General features: G+C 40.3%; 1 protein-coding gene and 1 pseudogene across 1 annotated transcript in view; both read left to right on the forward strand.

The window, feature by feature from the left end:
* FAM120C (family with sequence similarity 120C) overlaps window positions 1–25,665 on the forward strand; it is a 123,612-nt gene that overhangs the window by 93,041 nt on the left and 4,906 nt on the right. Inside the window, exons 11-15 of the mRNA XM_019436638.2 lie at window positions 18,005–18,119; window positions 19,951–20,160; window positions 21,317–21,518; window positions 23,639–23,777; window positions 23,983–24,040. Of these exons, the coding sequence (XP_019292183.1) occupies window positions 18,005–18,119; window positions 19,951–20,160; window positions 21,317–21,518; window positions 23,639–23,777; window positions 23,983–24,040 (724 nt within the window). The remainder of the gene's footprint in view (window positions 1–18,004; window positions 18,120–19,950; window positions 20,161–21,316; window positions 21,519–23,638; window positions 23,778–23,982; window positions 24,041–25,665) is intronic.
* Window positions 4,969–7,841, forward strand: LOC109259211 (beta-galactoside alpha-2,6-sialyltransferase 1-like; annotated as a pseudogene).

Consider the following 25,665-nt stretch of genomic DNA (forward strand, 5'->3'; position numbering starts at 1 on the left):
GGGGAGGTGGGTGGGGGGGTGGGTGAAATAGGTGAAGGGGATTAAGAGTACACTTATCTTGGGGCGCCTGGGTGGCGCAGTCGGTTAAGCGGCCGACTTCAGCCAGGTCACGATCTCGCGGTCTGTGAGTTCGAGCCCCGCGTCAGGCTCTGGACTGATGGCTCGGAGCCTGGAGCCTGTTTCCGATTCTGTGTCTCCCTCTCTCTCTGCCCCTCCCCTGTTCATGCTCTGTCTTTCTCTGTCCCAAAAATAAATAAAAAAAAAAAAAGTTGAAAAAAAAACGTTGAAAAAAAAAAAGAGTACACTTATCTTGATGAGCAGTGATAGCAAATAGTAAATAGAATTGTTAAATCACTATATTGTACACCTAAAACTAACTTCTTTTTGTAATTTTTTTTATGTTTACTTATTTTTGAGAGAGAGGGAGACAGAGAATACAAAGCAGGCTTCAGGCTCTGAGCTGTCATCACAGAGCCCAATGTGGGGCTGTAACCCACGAACTATGAGATCACCACCTGAGCCAAAGTCTGACACTTAACTGACTGAGCCACCCAGGTGCCACCACCTGAAACATAATTTAACACTGTATATTAACTACGCTGGAATTAAAATTTAGAGCAATACATAAATATATATCATAAAAAAATTAAAAAATGAAAGATGTCCTTCAGATTGAAAGGAAATGACACCAAATAGATAAATTAATGACCACCTGTAAAGGTAATTACATAGGTAATATAAAAAGTGGCATAAGTATATTTTTTCTCATTTCTTCCTTTAACTGATTTATTTTTTTTAAGATTTTATTTTTAAGTAATTGCTGTACCCAACATGGGGCTTGAACTCACAACCCCAAGATTAAGAATCACATGTTCCATGGACTGAGCCAGCTAGGCACCCCTCACTTAACTGATTTAAAAGACCACTGCATATGGGGCGCCTGGGTGGCTCAGTCGGTTGAGCGTCCGACTTCAACTCAGGTCATGATCTCGCGGTCTGTGAGTTCGAGCCCCACGTTGGGCCCTGTGCTGACAGCTCAGAGCCTGGAGCCTGTTTCAGATTCTGTGTCTCCCTCTCTCTCTGACCCTCCCCTGCTCATGCTCTGTCTATCTCTGTCTCAAAAATAAATAAAAACACTTAAAAATTTAAAAAAATAAAAAATAAAAAAAAAATAAAAGACCACTGCATAAAGCAAAAATTATGAAATTGTGTGTTGGTGTTAGAATGAAGGTATAATATATGTGACAATACTACAGTGGAGGGAGGAAAGAAGAGAAATATATTGGAGCAATCTCTCTATATTCTACTGGAATTATTTAGTATTAATTTGAAGTAGGGTGTCGATTAAGATATACATTGCAATCCACAGAGCAACCACTATGAAAATTACCAAAACTATAGTTAAAAAAATTAAAATGCTACATTGGAGAACATCTGTTTAACACAATAGAAGAGTAAAAGAGGAAAAAGCAAAAAATAAAAAAGGTATGAAACATCTAAACATAACTACATCAAATGTAAATGAATTGAACAATCAAAAGGCAGAGATTGTCAGATTGGGTAAAAAGCATGAATTGTGTACCAGAGATATGCTTTAGATTCAAAGACTCAAATAGATCCAAAAGAAAAGAATAGAAAAAATCTACAATGCAAACAGTAGCCATATGAGAATTGTAATGGCTATAATAATATCAGACAAAATAGACTTTAAGACAAGTAATGTTATTAGATAAAAAAGAATGTTTTGTAGTGTTAAAAGGGTCAATTCATTGTGAAGATATGCCAATTATAGACATATGTACTCCTAACAATGCCCTAACAAATTATAAACATATGTACTCCTAACAAAGTGCATGAAGCATAAAACAATAAAACTTAAGAACAAAATATACTTCGGGGCGCCTGGGTGGCTCAGTCGGTTAAGCCGCCGACTTCGGCTCAGGTCATGATCTCATGGTCCGTGAGTTCAAGCCCCGCGTCGGGCTCTGTGCTGACAGCTCAGAGCCTGGAGCCTGTTTCAGATTCTGTATCTCCCTCTCTCTGACCCTCCCCCGTTCATGCTCTGTCTCACTCTGTCTCAAAAATAAATAAACGTTATAAAAAAAAAAATTTTTTTTAAAAAAGAACAAAATATACTTCAACAGTAACAGTTGAAGTATTCAATACCCTACTCTCAATAATGGCCAGAACAGCTAGACAGAAAATCAGCAAAAATATGGAAGACTTGAGCAACACTGTCAACCAATTTGACCTGACCTGATAAAAATGATGAATTTAGATCCTTTATACACAAAAATTGCTCAAAATGGATAATAGATAAAAATGTAAAAATTATAAAAAAAAAATGTAAAAATTATAAAAAAAAAAATTATAAAACTTACAAAAGGAAACATGAGAAAATTTTTATGAATTGGGGTTAGGTGAAGATTTTATAGATACAACAGCTAAAGCACAATGCACTTAAAAAAATGGATTTCATCAAAATACCAAATTTGCACTTCAAAAGCCACCATTAAGAAACTGAAAGACAAGCCACAGGAAATATTTACAAATCATATATCTGATAAAGGACTTGTATCCAGAATATATAAAGAACTCTTGCAACTTGTAACAAAACCAACAACCAATTTAAAAATGAGTGAAAGAGGGACACCTGGCTGGTTCATTTGGTAGAACATCCAACTCTTTTTTTTTTTTTTAATATTTATTTATTTTGAGAGAGAGAGCGAGTAGGGGAGGGGCAGGGAGAGAGGGAGAGAGATCATCTCAAGCAGGCCCTGTGCTGTCAGCACAGAGCCCAATGAGAGGCTTGATCCCATGAACCATGAGGTCACAACCCCAGCCGAGATCAAGAGCCAGATGTTCAACTGACTGAGCCACCCAGGTGTCCCAAACATGCAACTCTTGATCTCAGGGTCGTGAGTTCAAGCCCCACATTGGGTGTGGAACCTACTTAAAAAAAATCACTCTCTAAAAATGACTAAAAGATGTGAATAGACATTTTGCCATAGAAGATATAAGATTGGAACATAAGCACATGAAAAGATTCTCAAGTTGAGTAATCATTAGGGAAATGCAAATTTAAACCACGATGAAATATGACTCCACTCAGAATGATTGAAAAAAGATAGACAATAACATATGTAGGTCAAGCTGTGGAGAAATTGGAATTCCCTCCTAAATTGCTGGTGGGAACTAAAATGGTTAGTTACTTTGGAGATTAGTTTGGCATTTTCTTAAAAGGTTAAACATAAATGTATCATTAAGACTCATTTATTTCACTGCTACATACCTAACCAAAAGCATCAAAAACATATATCCACACAAAGACTTGGACATGAATGTTCATAGAAGCATTATTCATAATAGTTAAAAAGTGGAAATAACTCAAATATCTGTCAACTGGTAGATGGATAAACTAGAGGTATATCCATCAGTGAAATATCACTCAGGAGTAAAATCCAACAAATTACTGATACATGCCAGAGCATGTAAAATCATTATGCTAAATGGTAGTGAAAGAAATCAAAGAAGGAAAGTTCATGGACTGGAAGACTTACCATAGTAAAGCTGTCGTTTCTCCTCACATTGACCTATAGGTTTAATGTAATTTCTGTAGGAAGAAAGATTTTTTTTTAATGCAAGATTTTTTTTGTGGACATAGATGAACTTATTCTAAAATTTATATTGAAAGGCACAGGTCTTACAGTAGCTAAAACAATCTTGATAAAGAAGAAAAAAGTGTAGGAATCACTCTACCCAATATTGAGGCATAGTATATAGCTAAAGTAATCAAGACAGTAGCGGTATTTGCTAAGGTATAAACACATTGGTTAATGGAAGAAAATAAAGAATCCAGAAACAGAGCCACACAAATATAGTCAACTGGTTGTTGACAGAGGAGCAGAAACAATTCAGTTGACAAAGGATAGCCTTTCAACAAATGGTAGTGGAGCAATGGGACACCCGTAAGCCAAAAACAAAAACAAAACCTCCTTGATCTAAACCTCACACCTTATACAAAAATTAACTCAAAATAGATCATAGACTTAAAATATAAACATAAAATTATATAAGTTTTAGAAAAAATACAAAGTCTTCAGGAACTAGAGTTAGGCAGACTTTTTAGACTTATAACCAAAAGCACAGTTCATAGAAGGAAAAATTAATCAATTGGACCTCCTTAGAACTAAAAACTTTTGCCAGTTGAGGCTCTCTTCTTCCCTCCTTCACCGTCCCATCCACCCCTCAGCCCCAATCCCCCACTCCTCCCCAATAGACCCTCCTGCCAGGACTCAGTGCCCAATAGACCCTCCTGCCAGGACTCAGTGCCTGGCACCAGGCTTCCAGTTGCTAGGCTCCCCTGTGGCCACAGGGCATGGAGTTGGCCAGCACCTGCGGGAGGGGAGTTGTGAGATAGGGCCGGCTCAGGAAGCCACCTGGTGCTAATAACAGGGAGCAGCTGCAGCCTGGGTGGTCGAGCGCTCAGCAAGCGGGGTAGAGCCGATTGTACAGCGTTCCACAGTGAGCAGCCCAGGGAGAAACAGTAAAGTCATGGAGCCTAGCTGAAATGAACTGGCCTCCTTGAGCATGCCCAAGCCCTGGTGCCAGTCCTGTGTCCCAGCACTGAGGGCTTCCTCATCCATGAAGGCTTTGATCCCAGGCTGGATGTAGGCCCCCTACTCCTGGGCTATGGAGCACCTTCTTTGTAAGAAGACAATGTTTGCTTATTTGGCACATGAAGCTGAGCTACAGGCACTGACCTTGACCCTGGAAACTTCAAGATATTTTTTGATCATGCTGAGAAAAATGAGCCTTGGCCTCCAGGCCCGATAAGGCAAACATTCCTCCTATGTAGAATAGTGCTGGTTCCTGAGGACTTGAATGCCTGCAACCCCAGGGGGATTAGCGAAAAGCAGTCTTGTTTTCTTGCTCAGAACAGAGTGGCTGCCTTGAACGCCTCTCATTATGATTCACGCCAACTTGAAGAAATAGTTCAGCTGCTGTGTGCTGGCCTTTCTCCTATTTGTGGTCATCTGTGTGTGGCAGGAGAAGAAAGAGAGTAACTATGATTCCCTTAAATTGCAAACCAAAGGATTCCAGATGTTGAGAAGTCTGGAGAAACAGTCTGTGACTTCAAGCAGCAACCAGGCTGTCAGCAGTCCCCAGGACCCAGCTAAGGCCAAGCCAGAGGCCTCCTTCCAAGTGTGGAACAAGAACAGCTCTTCCAAAAACCTTATCACCAGGCTTCAGAAAATCTGGAGAAATTATCTGAACCTTAAGAAGTACAAAGTATCTTATAAGAGGCCAAGGCCGGGGGCCAAGTTCAGTGCAGAGGCCCTGCGCTGCCACCTCTGGGACCATGTGAATGTATCCATAGTAGAGGCCACAGATTTTCCCTTTAGCCTCTCCAAATGGGAGGGTTTTCTGCCCAAGGAGAACATTGGAACCAAGGCTGGGCTGTGGGGCAGGTATGCAGTTGTCTCATCAGCAGGATCTCTGAAGTCCTCCCAGATGGGCCAAGAAATAGAGATCATGATGCAGTCCTGGGGTTTAGTGGGGTGCCCACAGCCTATTTCCAAGAAGATGTGGGCACGAAAACCACAATTTGCCTGACGAACTCTCAGTTGGTCACCACTGAAGGGCACTTCCTCACAGAGAGTTTATACAGTGAGGGAATCCGAATTGTGTGAGACCCGTCTGTCTACCATTCAGATATAGCACAGTGGTACCAGAGCCCTAACTACAGCTTCTTTGGGAACTGTAAGAGCTGTTGGCAAGCTGCATCCTGATCAGCCCTTTTACATCCTCTAGCCCGAGATGCTTTGGGAGCTGTGGGACGTCATTCAGAAGTCTCCCCAGCAGAGATTCAGCCAAATCCCCCATCCTCTGGGATGCTTGGCATCATCATCATCATCATGATATTGTGTGACCAGGTGGTTATTTACGAGTTCTTCCCATCCAAGCACAGACCGACCTGTGCTACTACTACCAGAAGTTTTTTGGCAGCATCTGCACAATGAGCACCTACCACCTGCTCCTCTTTGAGAAGAATTTGGTGAAGTACCTTAACCACGGCACAGACGAGGACATTAACCTGCTTGGGAAAGCTACAGTGCCTGGCTTCTGGACAATTTGCTGCTGAGCATTAGCTCCCTGGTCAGGTCCCCTTGCTCTTCTCCACCAAGCCTGGGCAGACCACATTCCTGAATGATCCCAGCCTGCACTATGGGCCTTCTGTCAGCAAAAGCCCCAGGAAGCAGGAGCCCAATGGCAAGAAGCCAGGTCCAGCCTGCCATGTAGCTGCAGAGGCGTGTGAGCCCAAATCCTCCTACCACACACATGTACACATACCTAGCATTCTTTTCCACACACTGGTGAATGCAAGATCCACCTTTCCCACCAGGGCATCCCAATAGCACTGGAATGGTGCTATTCTCACAAACCAGCTCTCTCTATTGCTTGAAATCTGTAACTAGACATTGATTTCATGTGTTAGAGAAATTCTCCCAAATTATGATTGTGCCCTGGTATAGGGTGGCTCTGGGGGGCCAGCAAGTGGCCTGGGACATAGGAAACATGCTCGATTCCTCCAGAACAAAGTTGCCCCCAAGGTCCATGTCCCTGGGAGAGGTGGTGTGCCTATCACTCTAGCAGGTTTGGTGTGTTCTTACTTAGCCTGGGTGCTTATGGGCAAAGGATGTTGATGAACCCACAGCCATTTCCATATAGAGATTAGAAGGACACAAAGGCCCAGTCTCAATCCTCCAGTTCCTCACAGTTCAGTGGGAGAGAGACAGGGGGATTCGGTCTGCTCAGTGTATGGGGGATGTATGGAAAGGCTGACTTGCCATTCTATCTGCCTGCACACTTGGGAGGGGCCACATACTTGCTGTGTCTGTGGGTCGGAGAGGGCATTACAGAGCTGGGGCTGTGGAGGAGATTTTAGAGGAAGAGGAGAAACATGTCAGGCAGATTTTGAGTCACTTGAATTATGTTTTTCTTTCTGCCTTTATTGCCTGTATTTATTCTCTAAGGTCTGCCTGAACTTAAAGGCTCAGATTATTTTTTGAGGAAACCACTACCCCTGTATGAGGCAGCAAGTGCAGCCCCATGGCAGACACTAGGCAAGCCAGATGCCAAAAGCCTGATTTGTCCAGGCTCAGCCTAGCCTGACCCTACCCTGCATCTGGGTTTGCACACCATGTCCACTGCTTCCTTGTTAATGCCCATCCCACCCCCTCCTGACTGCCATCTTGTTTTTCCCCTTTAAAGTAGTAGTTTTTTTCCCCTTTCTCTAATTACTTTCAGGTGTTTTCTACTTTAAAAGTATCCTGACCCGACAGTTTCTTTGACCTTCATGGGCCTGTTGTGGAATGTCCCTCTGGAGTGGGGATGTGGTTCCTCAGAATTTAAAATCACTCTCAGAAGTCAGACCCTTAGAGATCATAACTCTTTATCAGACCACCATGCCCTGCACCCCTCCAGCAAGGGAGCAACGTCAGTCTCCAGACAATTCTTACTACCATGGTCTGCAAACATGCTTCCAGGTAGTTTTGCTACCCCCTCCCTGAGTGGAGCACCACATTGGACTGGTCTGGCCCCCAGTGCAAAGAAGGTAAAGGACTCACTCGTGGTCACAAAGTAATGCTGTAGATAATGGAGTACTACGTGGCAATGAGAAAGAAAGAAATACGGCCCTTTGTAGCAACGTGGATGGAACTGGAGAGTGTGATGCTAAGTGAAATAAGCCATACAGAGAAAGACAGATACCATATGTGTTCACTGTTATGTGGATCCTGAGAAACTTAACAGGAACCCGTGGGGGAGGGGAAGGAAAAAAAAAAAGAGGTTAGAGTGGAAGAGAGCCAAAGCATAAGAGACTCTTAAAAACTGAGAACAAACTGAGGGTTGATGGAGGGTGGGAGGGTGGGGAGGGTAGGTGATAGGCATTGAGGAGGGCATCTTTTGGGATGAGCACTGAGTGTTGTATGGAAACCAATTTGACAATAAATTTCATATATTATAAAATAAAATAAAATAAAATAAAATAAAATAAAATAAAATAAAATAAAATAAAATAAAAAACAAAGTAGTGCTGTAGAGCCAGGGCTCCTAGACCCAGGATTCTGGACTCCTGGCCTCATGTGCTTAAAGGCCTCTTTTTTTTTTTTTTTTTTTTTTTTTATGTCCAAAGTTTTATTTTTTATTTTTTTTTTCTCTTTTTATTTTTTTTATTTATTTTTTTAATTTTTTTAATATATGAAATTTACTGTCAAATTGGTTTCCATACAACACCCAGTGCTCATCCCAAAAGGTGCCCTCCTCAATACCCATCACCCACCCTCCCCTCCCTCCCACCCCCCATCAACCCTCAGTTTGTTCTCAGTTTTTAACAGTCTCTTATGCTTTGGCTCTCTCCCACTCTAACCTCTTTTTTTTTTTTTTTTCCTTCCCCTCCCCCATGGGTTTCTGTTATGTTTCTCAGGATCCACATAAGAGTGAAACCATATGGTATCTCTCTTTCTCTGTATGGCTTATTTCACTTAGCATCACACTCTCCAGTTCCATCCATGTTGCTACAAAAGGCCATATTTCATTTTTTCTCATTGCCACGTAGTATTCCATTGTGTATATAAACCACAATTTCTTTATCCATTCATCAGTTGATGGACATTTAGGCTCTTTCCATAATTTGGCTATTGTTGAGAGTGCCGCTATAAACATTGGGGTACAGGTGCCCCTATGCATCAGTACTCCTGTATCCCTTGGATAAATTCCTAGCAGTGCTATTGCTGGGTCATAGGGTAGGTCTATTTTTAATTTTCTGAGGAACCTCCACACTGCTTTCCAGAGCGGCTGCACCAATTTGCATTCCCACCAACAGTGCAAGAGGGTTCCTGTTTCTCCACATCCTCTCCAGCATCTATAGTCTCCTGATTTCTTCATTTTGGCCACTCTGACTGGCGTGAGGTGGTATCTGAGTGTGGTTTTGATTTGTATTTCCCTGATAAGGAGCGACGTTGAACATCTTTTCATGTGCCTGTTGGCCATCCAGATGTCTTCTTTAGAGAAGTGTCTATTCATGTTTTCTGCCCATTTCTTCACTGGGTTCTTTGTTTTTCGGGTGTGGAGTTTGGTGACCTCTTTATAGATTTTGGATACTAGCCCTTTGTCCGATATGTGATTTACAAATATCTTTTCCCATTCCGTTGGTTGCCTTTTCGTTTTGTTGGTTGTTTCCTTTGCTGTGCAGAAGCTTTTTATCTTCATAAGGTCCCAGTAATTCACTTTTGCTTTTAATTCCCTTGCCTTTGGGGATGTGCCGAGTAAGAGATTGCTACGGCTGAGGTCAGAGAGGTCTTTTCCTGCTTTCTCCTCTAAGGTTTTGATGGTTTCCTGTCTCACATTCAGGTCCTTTATCCATTTTGAGTTTATTTTTGTGAATGGTGTGAGAAAGTGGTCTAGTTTCAACCTTCTGCATGTTGCTGTCCAGTTCTCCCAGCACCATTTGTTAAAGAGACTGTCTTTTTTCCATTGGATGTTCTTTCCTGCTTTGTCAAAGATGAGTTGGCCATACGTTTGTGGGTCTAGTTCTGGGGTTTCTATTCTATTCCATTGGTCTATGTGTCTGTTTTTATGCCAATACCATGCTGTCTTGATGATGACAGTTAAAGGCCTCTTAAACGTGAGCTCTAGACCAGCCATCTGGGAGCTGGAGTGCTCACTTGCTGCCAAATCCTTGGCTTATATAAGCAGTAGAAAGAGCTCTGAAGGGAGAAGCCCTGGGTTTTCAAATCGATGATCCCCTGTTTACTAGCTGTGGCACCATGGGCATATTCTCCTGAGACTGTTTCCACATCTGTAAAACAGAGGTGATGAGCCTACCTCAGGACTATTGTGAGGGTTACATGAAACAGCTTTCCTGGTTCCATACTTGGCACATAGCAGGTGCTCTGTACATTGTGGTTTCCTTCCTTCCTTCCTTCCTTCCTTCCTTCCTTCCTTCCTTCCTTCCTCCCTCCCTCCCTCCCTCCCTCCCTTCCTTCCTTCACTAAGTATCTGCTCTGTGCTCATACCTGGGGAGGAAATTGCTTTGAGGGAGGCCAGAGAGGGGGTCCTGTCCTCAAGGAATTTACTATCCTATTGGGAGACAACAACTCCCCTGCCTGGAACACCCGGGAAAACATCTGAGGTAGTAGAGGGTGAAGAACATGCCTCTCCTCTACCTCCTCCCTGCATGCAGCTCCGGCCTGATTCTGCTTGGGAACTGGTGGAGCACTTGGGCCACTTACTGCTATGTGGAGCGAATCTTTTCCACCTCTCTGGGACCATGAATTCCTGGCTTGCTTTTTATAAAAAGTAATCTCTACACCCAATATGGGGCTTAAACTCACAACCCTGAGATCAAGAGTTGCGTGCTCTACTGACTGAGCCAGCCAGGCACCTCTCCGGCTTGTTTTATGCTCTGATTGATGCACTCACTGCAATCTTTGAATCACAAACAGTGAGTGAGAGGAAGGTGGTATTCCATCAGCAAAAGATAGGCATTCGTGTGGACACTGAGATGCTAGCTTTTAATTATTATTAATATAAGGGATCAGATTAAGTGTGATTCTAGGTCTACAGAACTTTTAATTCCATGTTCTCTCTATACGGAAACTAATAAATTGCAAATACAATAGGGGTATTATTGTTGGTCTGGTGAGACGTTTAATATTTGTGACAGATAACTTAAAAATGATGACTGAGTGCTACAGGAAAGTCCCTGTCCATAAGGGATTCTGTCTTCATTGGTAGCCATCTATGTATGCATCCTATATCATGAGGTTCCCCAATCCTTCCACCGATCACATAAGCTATTCACATTGGTTTGGAGACCTCAATCTCAGAAGCTTCTGAAACATGCCTAATCTAATTCTGAATTACCCAAAGATTATGTAAAATTTTTCAATAAATGGCATTTAAAAAAAATACTTTTACCAGTTGAAAGAAAGCCCATGTGAAGAGGATGAAATTAGAATGTGGGCAAAATACATGAATAGACATTTCTCCAAAGAGGATATACCATAGCAAATAAAATAAACACATGAAAATATGTTCAGTATCATTAGCCATTAGGGAAATGCAAATTAAAACCACAGTGAGATATCATTACACAGCTATCAGAATGGCTAATATAAGAAGTAATGATAATACCACATGCTGGGGGTATGTGGAGAAACTGGATCATTCAAATGGTGGTTTTGGAAATGTAAAATGCTACATCCACTTTGGAAAACAATTTGTCAGTTTTTTTTTAAGAAGGTCCAATGCAGGGCTTGAACTCAAAACCCTGAGATCAAGACCTGAGCTGAGATCAAGAGTCAGATGCTTAATTGACTGAGCTGCCCAGACATCCCCAATTCATCAGTTTCTTTAAAAATAACTGTACAACCCAGAAATTGCACTCTTGGGCATTTATCGCAAAGAAATGAAATTTTATGTACCCACAGAAACCTGTACATTAATGTTTATAGCACCTTTATTCTTAATACTCCCAAATTAGAAACAACCCCGATGTCTTTCAACAGATGAATTGTTCAAGTATTGCACATACATACCATGGAATTCTACTGACCAATAAAAAGCAACAAACTTTAGATAACACACAATAAGTTGGATGAATCTTAAGGGAATTATGCTAAGTTAAAAGAGCCAGTCCCAAAATATTACATACTATGTGACATTGTGGAAATGACAGAATTATGGAAATGGAGAACAGATTAGTGACTTCCAGGAGTTAGGAACATGGAGTGGGGAAGAGGGTGGGTGTGGTTATAAAAGACAATATGAGGGATCCTTGTGGTGATGGAACTGTTTTTTATCTTGACTGGGTCAGTGTCAGTATCCTGGCTGTGATGTTGTATTATATTTTGCAAGATAATACCATTAGGAAAACTAGGTAAAGTGTTCGAGGGATCCCTCTGTTTTACTCCTTACAACTGCATGTGAATCTACAACAATATCAATCTTAAAAGTTGAATTAAAATACAAACTATGCTAAGGAAAGAAGCAAATTACAAAAGACCACGAAATTCCATTTATATGAAATGTCTAGCAAGGCAAATCTATGGAGATAGAAGTAGATAAGTGGTTGCCTTCAGGGTGGGAATGAGGAGTGACTGCATGTGAGCACAAGGGATCTTTCTGGGGCAATGAAAATATTCTAAAACTCAATTGTGATGATAGTTGCACAACTCTGTAAATGTACTAAATATTAAATTCTATACTTAACAATGGATGAATTTTATGGTATGTAAATTATACCTCAACAAAAAAAATAGAGTAAGTTTCTGTATATGTAAAATTTTTGCAAAATAAAGTATTTATTTTAAAAATTGAGTAATGTTGGGGCGCCTGGGTGGCTCGGTTGTTTAAGGATCCGACTTCAGCTCAGGTCATGATCTCACAGTTTGTGAGTTCAAGCCCCGTGTTGGGCTCTGTGCTGACAGCTCAGAGCCTGGAGCTTGCTTCAGATTCTGTGTCTCCCTCTCTTTCTGCCCCATCCCCTGCTCACACTCTGTCTCTCAAAAATAAATAAACATTAAAAAATTGAGTAGTGTTGGAGCACCTGGGTGGATCAGTCAGTTAAGCGTCCAACTTCAGCTCAGGTCATGATCTCACAGTTCATGAGTTCTGTGCTGACAACTCAGAGCCTGGAGCCTGCTGCAGATTCTCTCTCTCTCTCTCTCTCTCTCTCTCTCTCTCTCTCTAATAAAGATTAAAACATAGCTTTGTATGATGGCAGATGTTAGCTACAATTGTGAGCAGAACGTAATGTATAAACTTAAGTCACTGAGTTGTATACCTGAAACTAATGTAACATTGTGTCAACTATACTCAAATGAAAAAAAAAAATTTTAAGAAAATGAAACAAAAATGTGTTTGAAAAGTATTTAATGAATGAGGCATTCTCATAGTATAATGAGTGAAAAAAGTATATATAATATATTTATAATATATAAAAGTATATATATTATATAAAATATACAATTCGTGATATTACTAGATATATCATTAGATGTATATACTAATACATTATACTGTACTGTACTATTATTAGGTATATTATTAGATATATACATTATATACAATATATAATATATATATAATGTAATAGAGAAAATTGAGATTTGAGAGGTTAGGAAGAAAAAAGCCAAAATCATAACAAACATAACAGTGGTAATATCTGAATGGTAAGAGTACAAATCACTTCAGCTTTTATCTTTTGTTTTCTTTATACTTTTCTGTTGCATTTTTTACATTTTCTTAATGATAATGAACTTTAGCTTTTGAAGTAAGAATGAAATCATAAATTTTATTTTAAAATTAAAAGAAGTGGATAAAAGCAGAGACTACCATATTTTAAAACATATTTAAGTTAGAGTGGGAGAGAGCCAAAGCATAAGAGACTCTTAAAAACTGAGAACAAACTGAGGGTTGATGGGGGGTGGGAGGGAGGGCAGGGTGGGTGATGGGTATTGAAGAGGGCATCTTTTGGGATGAGCACTGGGCGTTGTATGGAAACCAATTTGACAATAAATTTCATATATTAAAAAAAAGAAAATTAAACTCAACCAAAAAAAAAACATATTTAAAACGTAGGCTAGCATTGTACTGGCATGAGAAATAAATACAGAATAAATAAGTAGAAAACAGATCTTTGTACATATGAGAATTTAATATATGATATGGGGGCTTCACCAAATAGTAAAGGAAGAATTCGACCATAATTGTCTCAGTTACAATGGTAACCAAGAGTGCTACTATGACAGGCACTAGGTTAGGTGGTTTTACATGCATTTTCTCTTTTACCTATTATAACCTTTTGAGATGTAGGTAAAATTAGCCCCATTTTAGAGTTGAGGGAGGGAACTAAAGCCCCTAGACACTAAAGTGTTTGCCCAGAGTCACACAGAAAAATAGTAGAGGGGCACCTGGGTGGCTCAGTCTGTTGAGTGTCCAACTCTTGGTTTCAGCTCAGGTCATGATCTCATGGTTCACGAGATCGAGCCTCACATCGGGCTCTACACTGGCCGTGGGAAGTCTACTTGGAATTCTCTATCTCCCTCTCTTTGCCCCTTCCCCATTCATTCTCTCTCTCTTTCTCTCAATAAATACGTAAACGTTAAAAAAAAAAAAAAGAAAAGAAGTAGTAGGACCTAGATTGGAACACAGTATGTCAGGCTCCCAAGTCTGTATTCTTTGCTACCATGTTCTATGTATATAAAGTTTATGTCAGGGTGTCTAGAATACAAGAGGCATTTAGTAAATGTTGTTCCTATGAGTAACTTATAGTTTGCTGCATATACTGTAATATATATACATATATATGTATATATATATATATATATACACACTATATATATGTGTATATATATGTATATATATATAATGCTTGTGTGTAGTATATATAGTAATGTAAATACTACTAATAGTAATAAAGCTGTCTTGTAATTGAGATTGAGGAACTTCCATGGGAAATTAGTACTCCTGTGGTTGTACAAAATTAATCCCCAATGGAATCATATAATTTAAAAAATAACACATGATGAGCATTACTAAATATTGGTTGATTTAATAATTACTATTTCCTGCTATCTCATTAATGAGCCTCTGACTCTTTGGACACTGTCCTCTCTTTCATGTAATTCATTCGAGGCTGGTTGAATAGCAGTGTTGGCCAAAAGATGGAGCTAGCATTTCCTTTGGAATATCCTGCCATAGCCTCATTTGTTCAGCAAACATTTTTTGAGCATCCATTCTGCCATGCACCACACTAAGGTTAGAGAAACATGAAAAATTGCAAGTTAACATTAATGAGTATAATCCAAACCAACCAAAAATCTCACATCCCTAGGAAATTAAATGTTCTCCCCTCTGTGAGGCCTTCTCTGAGTCTCCCAGGTGAATTTAGTCACTGTTTCCTTAGGGCACCCAAAACAACCTGTTCAACTTGTAAAGTCACATCCTTCTCATTTTATTAGTCTTTCAGTGATCCTGCCTGTCTCCCACACTTGACTCCTTTAGGAGCTCCTTTAAGTCAGTTTTTCTTTCTAGTAATCAGGATGTGACTGGTACAATTCAGCTTTGGAGGATTTTTGTTGAGTTTTTTTCTTGGTTTGGGGGATTTTTTCCATGACCTGGTTGATGCATTCAGTCAGTCCCCTAATAAATATTTACTGATATGTACTCTAGGCCATGTACTATGCTAGATAGTTTATAATAAATATTAATAAGAAACAAGACAATAGATGAGGCCAAACAAGGTCCTAGATCTCATTGGAACTCACATGAGTTCTTGAATATGTTTTCAGTCAAGCATTTGAACCTTATTTATTGTATTTTTCAAATCTTCTGTGATTTTAAATGTATCTAAGGCACATTTTACATGTCATAGCTTAATGGTAGTATGCTAAATTCTTCTACTATAATTGCATTTCAGTTCATTTTTGTCTACTTTTGCTTCATATTTTGCCAACAAAATAAGATGGAAAGATTAAAAATAAAAGAATGGGCAAAGGTAAATCAATCAAGGAAGTATAAATCACAAGAAAGAAGCATTATTAATAAATAATATAGTCCCCAAGGCAAAAAAACATTGAGGGTAAAGGAAAATATTTTATATTGATAGAAGATATAAACTCTGAATTGTGCACTATATAATACAGCATCAAAAAGTATAAAATAGATTATAAAGTATGAATAAATTTTCCACATGGAGAATGTGTGGGCAAGGAGGAGGGTATAAACTGTTCTTTCTGTGTGGCCCAGAAAGATACCTCCTGGAAAGGTCAGTCATTTAGAACTTTGTTTGTTTGTTTGTTTTAAGTGGTTTTTTTTTTGTTTTTGGGTTTTTTTTTTTTGAGGGACAGAGTGCACACGCACACAAGAGGCGAATGGGGGGTGGTCGGTGCAGGACAGATGATCTGAAGCGGGCTCTGCCCACAGACAGCAGAGAGCCCAATGTGGGGCTTGAACTCATGAACCTGAGATCACGACCTGAGCCACCCAGGCGCCCCTAGAACTTAGTTTGTAAAGAAGCAACAGGGCTTGTTGGCATGTTCTGCAGGCCCAGAAACATCCTGGAGTTGAGAGAAATGACAGCTGGGCTTGAAGAAAGAGTAATGGCAGTAGGGCTGCCTGTGCTGTTGTGATCTTTCCAGGTGAGGAAACAGCAGATTAGAGATTCAAAGCCAGGTTCTTTCCAGGGCATCATACAGCCTCCTGGTAGTAGCAACTGGATCACAGTCCCCACAGATTCATTCCACGTGCCACTCAGAAAAGACCATCCCTTGCTTTAAGGGCCAGCTTTCTGAAGTCTCACACAGCTCCAATAATTATGAATGATCATTGTCTTGTGGGTCTTTCAGGGAGCTAAGGACATAGACTTTGTACTGATGTATTTTTTTCATCTTTCTTCCTCTTTCTGCATCTTGGTGCCTAGAATGGTAAGACATATTCAGTTCATGAAATTCAACTCAAATACTCATCAATGAGTACTTATTTATTTTAATTAATGGATTTCTTATCTTGAGGAATGGCCCTATCATCTAGCCATCTGCTCAAGTCAGAATTCTAGGAATCTTAGACTCTTCCTTTTTCTTTACCCCCTTCCCATAACATGCATGACCAAATCCTATGGATATATCTACTCAGTAGCTCTTGTCTTTGTCCCCTGGCCCTCTCCAACCCCTGAGCCAGTGTCTTTGTTCATACCTCTTCAGCCACAGATTGCTGCAGTTGCCTCCCAACTGGCATACATGCCTCTTCTCTCTTACCCTATGAGCCAGTCAATATCACTGTCTTGCTGATAATCCCTAAATATCTTCTTATATTTTCAGAATGAAAGTCCAAATTCCTTAATACTGTTTTTGAGACACTTCATAATCTGACCTTTTTTTTTTAGTTTTATTGAGAAAAATTGATATAAAATTGGTATAAGTTTAAGGCATACAGCGTGATGGTTTCATTTACATGTATTGTGAAATGATTGCCACAATGTTTAGTTAACATCCATCATTTCATACAGGTATAAAGAAAAAGAAAAACTTTCTCCTTATGATGAGAATGCTTAGAATCTACTCTCTTAACTTTTCTATAGACCACATAGCAGTGCTAATTACAGTCATGTACATTATCTCCAGTACTCATTTATCTTATAACTGGAAGTTTATACCTTTTGACTACCTTCCTCCAATTCCCCCTCCCCTTTTGCCACCTCTGATAACTACAACTCTGATCTCTTTTTCTATGAGTTCTTTTTTTTAAGATTCTACTTATCAGTGAGATCACGCAGTATTTGTCTTTCTCTGTCTGACTTATTTCACTTAGCATGATGTCTTCACGTCCCTCCATATTACTGCAAATGATAGGACTTCCTCATTTTTTATGGTTGAATAATATTCGTTGTATTTGTATATATACCACAACTGCTTTATCCATTCATCCATCAGTGGACACTTAGGTAGTTTCCATGTTTTAACTATTGTAAATGCTGCTGTAGTGAACATGGGGGTGCAGATATCTTTTTGAGTTATGGAACCTACTATATCATACTGAACTCCACACCTCTATGCCTTCACATATACTGTTCCCTCAACTAGAACATCCTTCCCCACTTTTTTTTTTTTTTACTAATTTCTACAGGCCCTTTGAAACCCAGCTCCTGCTATTTTTTCAGGATACCCTCCCTCACTCCTTTAGCCTAGCCCTCTCCTGTGCTCTTGTAGCACCCTGTACATTCTTCTATCTTGGTACTTATCACACTCTCCTGTCATTGTTGAGGCACATGCCTGTCTCCTCTACCACCTAGACCGCAATAAACAAAGGCGAAGATGCTTTAACTTTATTCTACTGAAATTGTCAAAACCTGGCCCGTGATAGGTTCTTAGCTTAATAAGTGTTTGTGAAAGGAATAAATGAGCTTTTTTACCTTAATAATTATGCTTTTATTTTCTAGATACATGGTTCAGTGGCCTGGTGGCCGAATCCTGCATCGCCATGAGCTAGACACTTTCCTTGCACAGGCAGTATCTACCCAGCTTTATGAGCCAGATCAACTTCAAGAACTCAAGGTGATTTGTTTTACCCTAACTTAAAATCTTTCTTTTATGAGCTCAATGCTTTCCTTTTGGTCTTTTTTTCCCCTGGTGCTGAGGAGAAGAGTAAGTTCTACAGACAAATGTTTGATTTACTTTAGCCAATCATGTATGTTTATTAATAAAACCAAGAGGTACCTGCACCACTGCTCCCATACTGATAGGTGAGAATGGACAGAAAAGATGGATATTATACATTACAAATAAGTTGTGGCCACAAACTATGGTAAGGTTTCTGACTCTTGCAAGATACACTACAGGGGATTCTTCCTTGTGTCCTGAGTTTGTCTGAGTAAATGCCTGCCTTTTTAGTAATACTTATTGGATGTTAGAGAGAAATCTAGAAGAACATAAGGAAGAAAGCAAATCCACCATCTAACTGAACGCAGAACATAGTAGTTTAAATTTTTTTCAAGTTTACTTATTTTTGAGACAGAGACAGAGCTTGAGCAGGGGAGGGGCAGAGAGAGAGGGAGACACAGATTCCGAAGCAGGCTCCAGGCTCTGAGCTATCAGCACAGAGCCCAACACGGGGCTCGAACCACAAACTTTGAGATCATGACCTGAGCCGAAATCGGACGTTTATCCAACTGGGGCCACCCAGGGGCCCCAGAACACAGTAGTTTAAAAGGTAGGCTCTGAAGCCAGTCTGCCTTGGGTTTGAATCTCGGCTTCATTGCATCCTAGCTGTGTGATCTGAGGCAGGTTGCTTAACCTCTCTTGCTTCAGTTTCCTTACTTGTAGGGATATTAAATAAAGTAAATAATCCATGCAAAACACCTAGAACAGTGTCTTGCATATCTTAAGTACACAGAATCCAATAATACTAGCTATTAATGCAGAACACCCCTCTCCTGACTTCAGTGGCCATGGTTTTTTGAGGCCCTAGGATAAACATGGAAAAGATCTAGCCCAATAAGGCTAACAGAATCTTCCTTTAAGTGAGGTTAACTAAGGGAAAGACAAAAACAGTCTAAGAAAAACAGTGTTGGTTCCTCTTTACAGTAAGTATAATATTGCTTGGCCCTAGGGCAGTTACTGTCTCCAGATCACATGTAGGAGGGAACTTGCAAGTACTTCTCCTTTTCCTGTTGAAGCCATCTACCATGCCAACTTGAGATAATAAATATAAACATTTTCTACACAGTTGAGGTATTGTGTATGTGATTACATATTGTGTTTTTAAACTTAGCATAGCACATATTTTCTATGTCTTAAAAAAGTTTAAGAAATTTATTATATGCATGTATCAGCTAATTATTATAATGTTAGCCATTTGGTTTCCAGTTTTCCCCTATTAGATGTAACATTACAATTAAAATCTTTACGCATAGAGTTTTATTCATAGCTCTACTTCCTTAGAATAGATTCATGAAAGTAGGATTACTGAGTCAAGAAATGTTAACATTTTTCAGGGTTATTCACATACTGCTTAATTGTAATGTACATTTCTCATCAGCTTTATATGAATGTGCCCATTTATTTCATCCTTATCAGCACTGGGTGTTCTTTTTCTCTTTGGATTTTTAAACTTTTTCTAACTTGACAGGTAAAAACAAAATGGTTGGTGCCTTTTTGAAGTTTTAAAGCTGATGTCTTTTTTTTGTAATGAGTATCTTTCAAACTATAATGAGTATCTTTCAAACTGTCAGGGAGTGACATGGATAGAAGCTGCTTGTGCACTCAAATGTCTATATTAAGAGGCAACACGCTCAAGTTTAATTTGAATAATCAGAATAACAGGAACAAGAGTAGATGTAACCAGTGACAGTTTTTAATAGTAGTTTTTCCTCTGTGGTGGTTTCAGATTGAGAAACTGGATGCCCGAGGGATCCAGCTTGCTGCCCTCTTCATGAGTGGGGTCGACACAGCTCTGTTTGCCAATGATGCCTGTGGCCAGCCAGTCCCGTGGGAGCACTGCTGCCCCTGGATTTACTTTGATGGCAAGCTGTTCCAGAGCAAGTTGATTAAAGCAGGCCGAGAGCGAGTATCCCTGGTTGAGCTCTGCGATGGCCAGGTACCTTTATGTCGGGCAGCTGCTAAGGGCCATCTCTGATCCACTGTGGGGATGAATGGGCAGAGGGTGGAAAGGAACAGAGACATTGGAGAGGGAGGTAGCAGAAGTAGGGGAATGTGTGACATTAACCTAACTGGGTCAAGGATAATCCCAAAGGCCCAGAGTCTGATATGTCCATGTTATAAAACCATACGTTGGAAAGTGTTTTTTATGAACACCAAATTTTCCTATTGTTTTCTTATCTGAGTATTTCCTTCCCATGGAATAGGGCTTTCCTGCAATTCTTAGGATTTCATTTCCCTTATTTGCAAAAACTATAAGTCACTTCTGCAAATGGTGATAACCTTTGTAAAGGAAATATGTTTGGAACTAGAAGAGAATAGTAAAGTAGATGACAGAGTAGAAGCAGGAGATTCTTTACAATGAAACCTCAGGAAAGACAGGGAAAGGAACCCTTACTTCTTTATCCACTTGGGGGGAATGAGCTGAGGGACTAGAGCAGGGGGTGGCAAAATACATCAAAACTGAAAACCTTGAAATTTTTATTCCAATAAGGTTTTATTGGAACACAGCCACATCCATTCATTTACATATTGCCTGTGACTGCTTTCCCACCACAACAGCAGAGTTGTATAGTTGTGACAGAGACCATATGGCCTACAAATCCTATCTGGCCCTTTTCAGAACAGGTTTGCTGATCTCTGGACTAGAGGCATGGGCTTCTCCTGGACAGAGGTCATGGTCTCTGATCTTGGGTATGGGGGAGAAGGTTAAAAAACTTTGTGCATGTCAGGTTTTATTCTTTCACCTAACTCTGTTCTATCCACCTTAAAAAATAACCTAGCCTATTTCTGGTCGTGTGACAGACCATCAGTAAATACTTATTGTTATATTTGTCTCCCTTGACCTAGTCAATGTGCCTCACAAGGCCTTGGTCAGAGCTAGTGTGGTAGTTTGGTGTCATGCAAAAAGTGGGTCTTTGGTGCCAGACAGGTTTCCCTGAGTATGACTCCTTGAGCCATTTAACTCCATGCCTCAGTTCTCTTAATGGGAATAGATTTGTGAGACTGTCCCTAGAGTGCCCAATACTGTGCCTGAAACAAAGACGTTAAAAAAAATGGCAGCTACTGTTATTAATTCTGTTCTTCATTTGAAGGCTGATCTGGCAACCAAAGTGGAAAAGATGAGACAGAGTATCCTTGAAGGAGTCAACATGAACCATCCACCACCTTCTGCTCTACTTCCGTCACCTACTTTTGTGCCTCCCATGGTGCCCCCTCTCTACCCTGTTTCACTTTATTCCCGAGCCATGGGCTCAATGCCACCTCCCCCTCAAGGAAGGAGCCGGGGATTCACAGGTCAGTACCTATGAGTGATGTATTTGTCATCCTCAATCTATTTCATAATAACCCATCTGGTAGTTAGTACCAGTCACAGAGTCAGCAGTTTCATATATATCAGGCCCAATACTGTGCCTGAAACAAATATACTGATCCTAATAACTCAAACAACCTTGGTGAAACAGGATTTTTTAATAGGGACATTTTGACATGAAGTATCAAGGTTCTGTGATCAGGTGGGAATGTCATTGCTATGGTTCAAGGTATTTGTTGTCCACTGTTCATCATTTTAAAAATAATAAAGCTGGGGGGGGGTTCTTGGGGGGCTCAATCTGTTAAGTGTCTGATTCTTAGCTCAGGTCTTGATCTCAGGGTCATGAGTTCAACCCCTGTGTTGGGCTCCACCCTGGGCGTGAAACCTACTTAAAAAAAATAAAGCTGGAAGTTTATCTAGGGTCATAAAATTCAGTATGCATATTTAGTTCAAGGCTCTACTTGGATGAGCAGTGTGGATGTTTGCTCTGTTCAGTCAGGTAATGATCAAGTTTTACAAACCAGGGAGCCAGCCATTCAGTCCATTCCTTGAAGCTGACTTTACAGATCTTTGTTCCCATTCTTTGCATGTTGATTTTATTGTGTCTCAGAAGACAGCTTTAATTAAGGCTAAGTTCTCAGGAGATCCTTGCCATTGTCCCAGCTCCCAGTGATGCCTAGTCTCCAGTTACTGGTGGTTCATGAAGAGCCTTCTGCCTCCTCAAAGGCCACAGTAAGATCCCCAAAGGCAAGTCTTTCTAGCCCTCTTAGAACTGGCTAGTACCCTGGTACCTTAGACATCCACTGTTATATGAATGAAGGACTCTTTACTGACAACTGGCTAAATGAGTGGAGGGTTATTAACATTTGCTTTTTTTCCATAAACTAAAATTAAATGTTTACTAGAACTGTGGATTCTATGAAGGCTTCCTTTTATGCCAAATTACAAAGCTCTACTGTGCTTGTGAGCTCATACAGACTGAGTTGGAATTTCCTGTTTTAAAGAGATATGCTATCTTGTCTTGAATTGGTTCTGGTTTTCAACTGTTGCTATTCTTGCTTATTAATTATAGATTACTTTCAGTTTAGTTTCATTATTTTCAGTTCAGTTTGCTGGTTTGGCTGATCCTCCATTGTGTAGTGATACATATTTGAATCAAAAATGGTTTAGGCCCACTTTAATATTAACTAACTGAAATTTGAATAAAAGCTTAAAAAGAAAAAAGTGGTTTTGGTCCAAATGAATAAACAAAAAGCAGAATCCAGACCCATAAACAGAGAAGGAACTTATGGTTGCCTTAGGGGAGGAACGTTGAGGGGATGGGCAAAATGGGTGAAGGAGAGTGGAATGAGTTATGGAATGAGTAAGTCACAGGAATGAAAGGCACGGCATAGGGAATAAGGTCAATGGTATTGTAATAGCATTGAATGGTGACAGATGGTAGCTGTACTGTGGTGAGCACAGCATAACTACAGAGTTGTCGAAGCACTAGGTGGTACACCTGAAACTAATGTAACATGTGTCAACTAAACTTTAATGCAAAGAAAAAAGAAAGGAAAATAGAAGTGGCATTTGGCTTATAATTTTCTAATAACTAGATTTTAGGACATTCATTCTTTCAGCAACTATTGAATAGCTACTATGTGCCAGGCCCTGTAGCAAAAAAATGAATTGTCCATACCCCACTTGCTATGTGTACACAGGGCACCTGGGTGGCTCAACCTGTTAAGCATCCTACTCTTGATTTCGGCTCAGGCCATGATCTCACAGTTCATGAGCTCAAGCCCTGCATTGGACTCTGCGCTGAGAGTGCAGAACCTGCTTGGGATTCTGTCTCTCCCTCTCTCTCTGCCCCTTCCCCATTTGTGCACATACTTGCTCTATAAACAAACAAACAAACATTTAAAAAAATAAAGTGGATGTGTACAGATCTTCAACCCCTGTCCCTAAATTTGTTTCCACCATGAACCTTTGTTGTTATGACAGAGTGTTTATCATAGAGAAATGGAAATAAGCAGAGTAGGTGGGCTGTAGGATCTTTGTTTCCACTTCTTATCCTACCTTGCATTTAGCATTCATTACTTCCTTCTTCCTATCTCTCCAGGTCTCCATCCAATCCCTTCCCAAGGAGGAAAACTGGAGATTGCTGGGATGGTTGTGGGCCAGTGGGCTGGCAGCAGGTCCTCCAGGGGCCGAGGCTCTTTTGGCATGCAAGTGGTCTCGGTTGGTGGGCCAGGAAAAGGGTATGTATTCCAATAGGTTGGTATGAGCTAGTGTTATTCAAGGTGCTATTGGGAAAATACCCACCTATTGAATAAGTCCATTAAGGTAAGAGGCATTGACTAACTTTCCATAAGAGGGTCAAACTTCCTAGAGGAGGTGATTAATTAAGTGAAAATGTGGGCTTTATATATTCCTCAGGATCACTTTTCCCCTCACTTTCTACAGGCATGGAAAAGAACAGACTGGTAGAGGATCCAAAGGACACAAAAAAGGAAATAAACAAGTAAGCACCGTCCTGAGATTATCTACCTTCTGTTTGATACATCTTGTCTTTTCAGCTAACTTGCAAATGATCAGATCAGGCCAGAAAACTGTGAGCTTTCCTAGCTACTCCCAGCATTTGATTTCATTCCCTCGCTCTCTAGCTGTGAGTTAGTGAGTGTTAACTGCCCACACTGTTCCCACAGTGCTGCAGAGTGTTATCTTTCTCCCTGAGTGAAGCCACAGGATAGAAACCAGGTACTGTGTCCTGAACACCTGTACCTAGCATAGTATGTGCTACATGCAGCCAGAAAAGGGGCCAAAGTGAAGTTAACAGTGGAATTGCCAGCTTCTCAGGGTTTTCTGAGGGCTTTCTACCAGAGATGCTTAGAAAATTGGACTTTGGCCTTTGCTAAATATGAGAAGGAAGGAGTTGTTGCCATTTTGCTTATTCCTGATGGCTCAAAATGGTCTTAAACTTTCCTCTAATGTACACCTTGAATTATAACAGTTTCCACTGATGTTCATTAGACATACCCCTCTCCCCAAATATCATGACCTGAGCCCATATCAAGAGTTGGACAGTTAACCACCTGAGCAACCCAGGCACCACAGGATTCTCCATTTTAAACAGAGGAAACTGAGGCTCAGAGGGATGAAACATCTTGCCCAAAATTATCCATCAAGTCAACATCCAAGTTGCCATTCCAGCCTGAGCTGACGATTCCAAAATCCTGCCCTGTCCTGATTGTCCTGATTCTACTACAGTATAACAACTCTAATTGTTAGAGACAAGATTCAGACTTAGATCTGGCTGACTCTAATGCATATGCTCTTAACCGTTTCTACCAGAGCTTTCTTCATGTAAGTGTAAGCTGTAAGGGAAGCCATGATATCAGAAGTTTGCTTGGGGACATGGAATCAAAACAATAATATTAGCTAGCATTTATTGAGTTCTTACAGTGTGCCAGGCACATCACATTCTAAGTGCTTTACATGGAGTGTCTCATTGAATCCTTATAGGAATGTAAAAAATAGGTACTGTTATTATTTTTTTTACACATGAAGAAACTAAAGGAAAAGAAGGGATTGTGGATGATCATAAGTTTCTCATTGCTAAGATTACTGGGGATACTGTTATCTACTCCAGAGGTAGCCTGTCCAAGGAAGTTCTCATGTTGACTTTGTTTTTAGCTAAAGCATCATCCCTGGACAGTGGTGCTGTCCATCTCACGAACCGTGAGATTATGACCTGAGTCCAAATCAAGGGTTGGACACTTAACCGACTGAGCCACCCAGGTGCCCCCTACTACATTCTATCTGAGTGTCCTTGAGCAATGTACTTTAATCTTTCTGAGCCTCAGCTCCCTCATCTGTAAATGATGCATAATATCTACCATTTAGGGTTCTGACCAGTATTAGAAAAATACATTGTAAAGCTTTATAAATGATACCTATGTCATTATGTTGTCGTCTCAGCCATTGAGTTTCAGTCAAATCCATCTGTGGTCACCCTAAGTTCTCAGGACAGTTATCAGAGCACACTTTACTAGGTGTTTACAGGCTTTGGGCTTTCTGATGTTTTTGAAGAACTGAAGCAGCTTCTGCAAGCTAGCTTATGAACATGCTTGGGAACTGTCAGTCTGG

The sequence above is a fragment of the Panthera pardus genome, unplaced genomic scaffold, assembly GCF_024362965.1.
Source record: "Panthera pardus isolate Hobbes unplaced genomic scaffold, ASM2436296v1 HiC_scaffold_27, whole genome shotgun sequence".
In the NCBI taxonomy this organism is placed as follows: domain Eukaryota; kingdom Metazoa; phylum Chordata; class Mammalia; order Carnivora; family Felidae; genus Panthera; species Panthera pardus.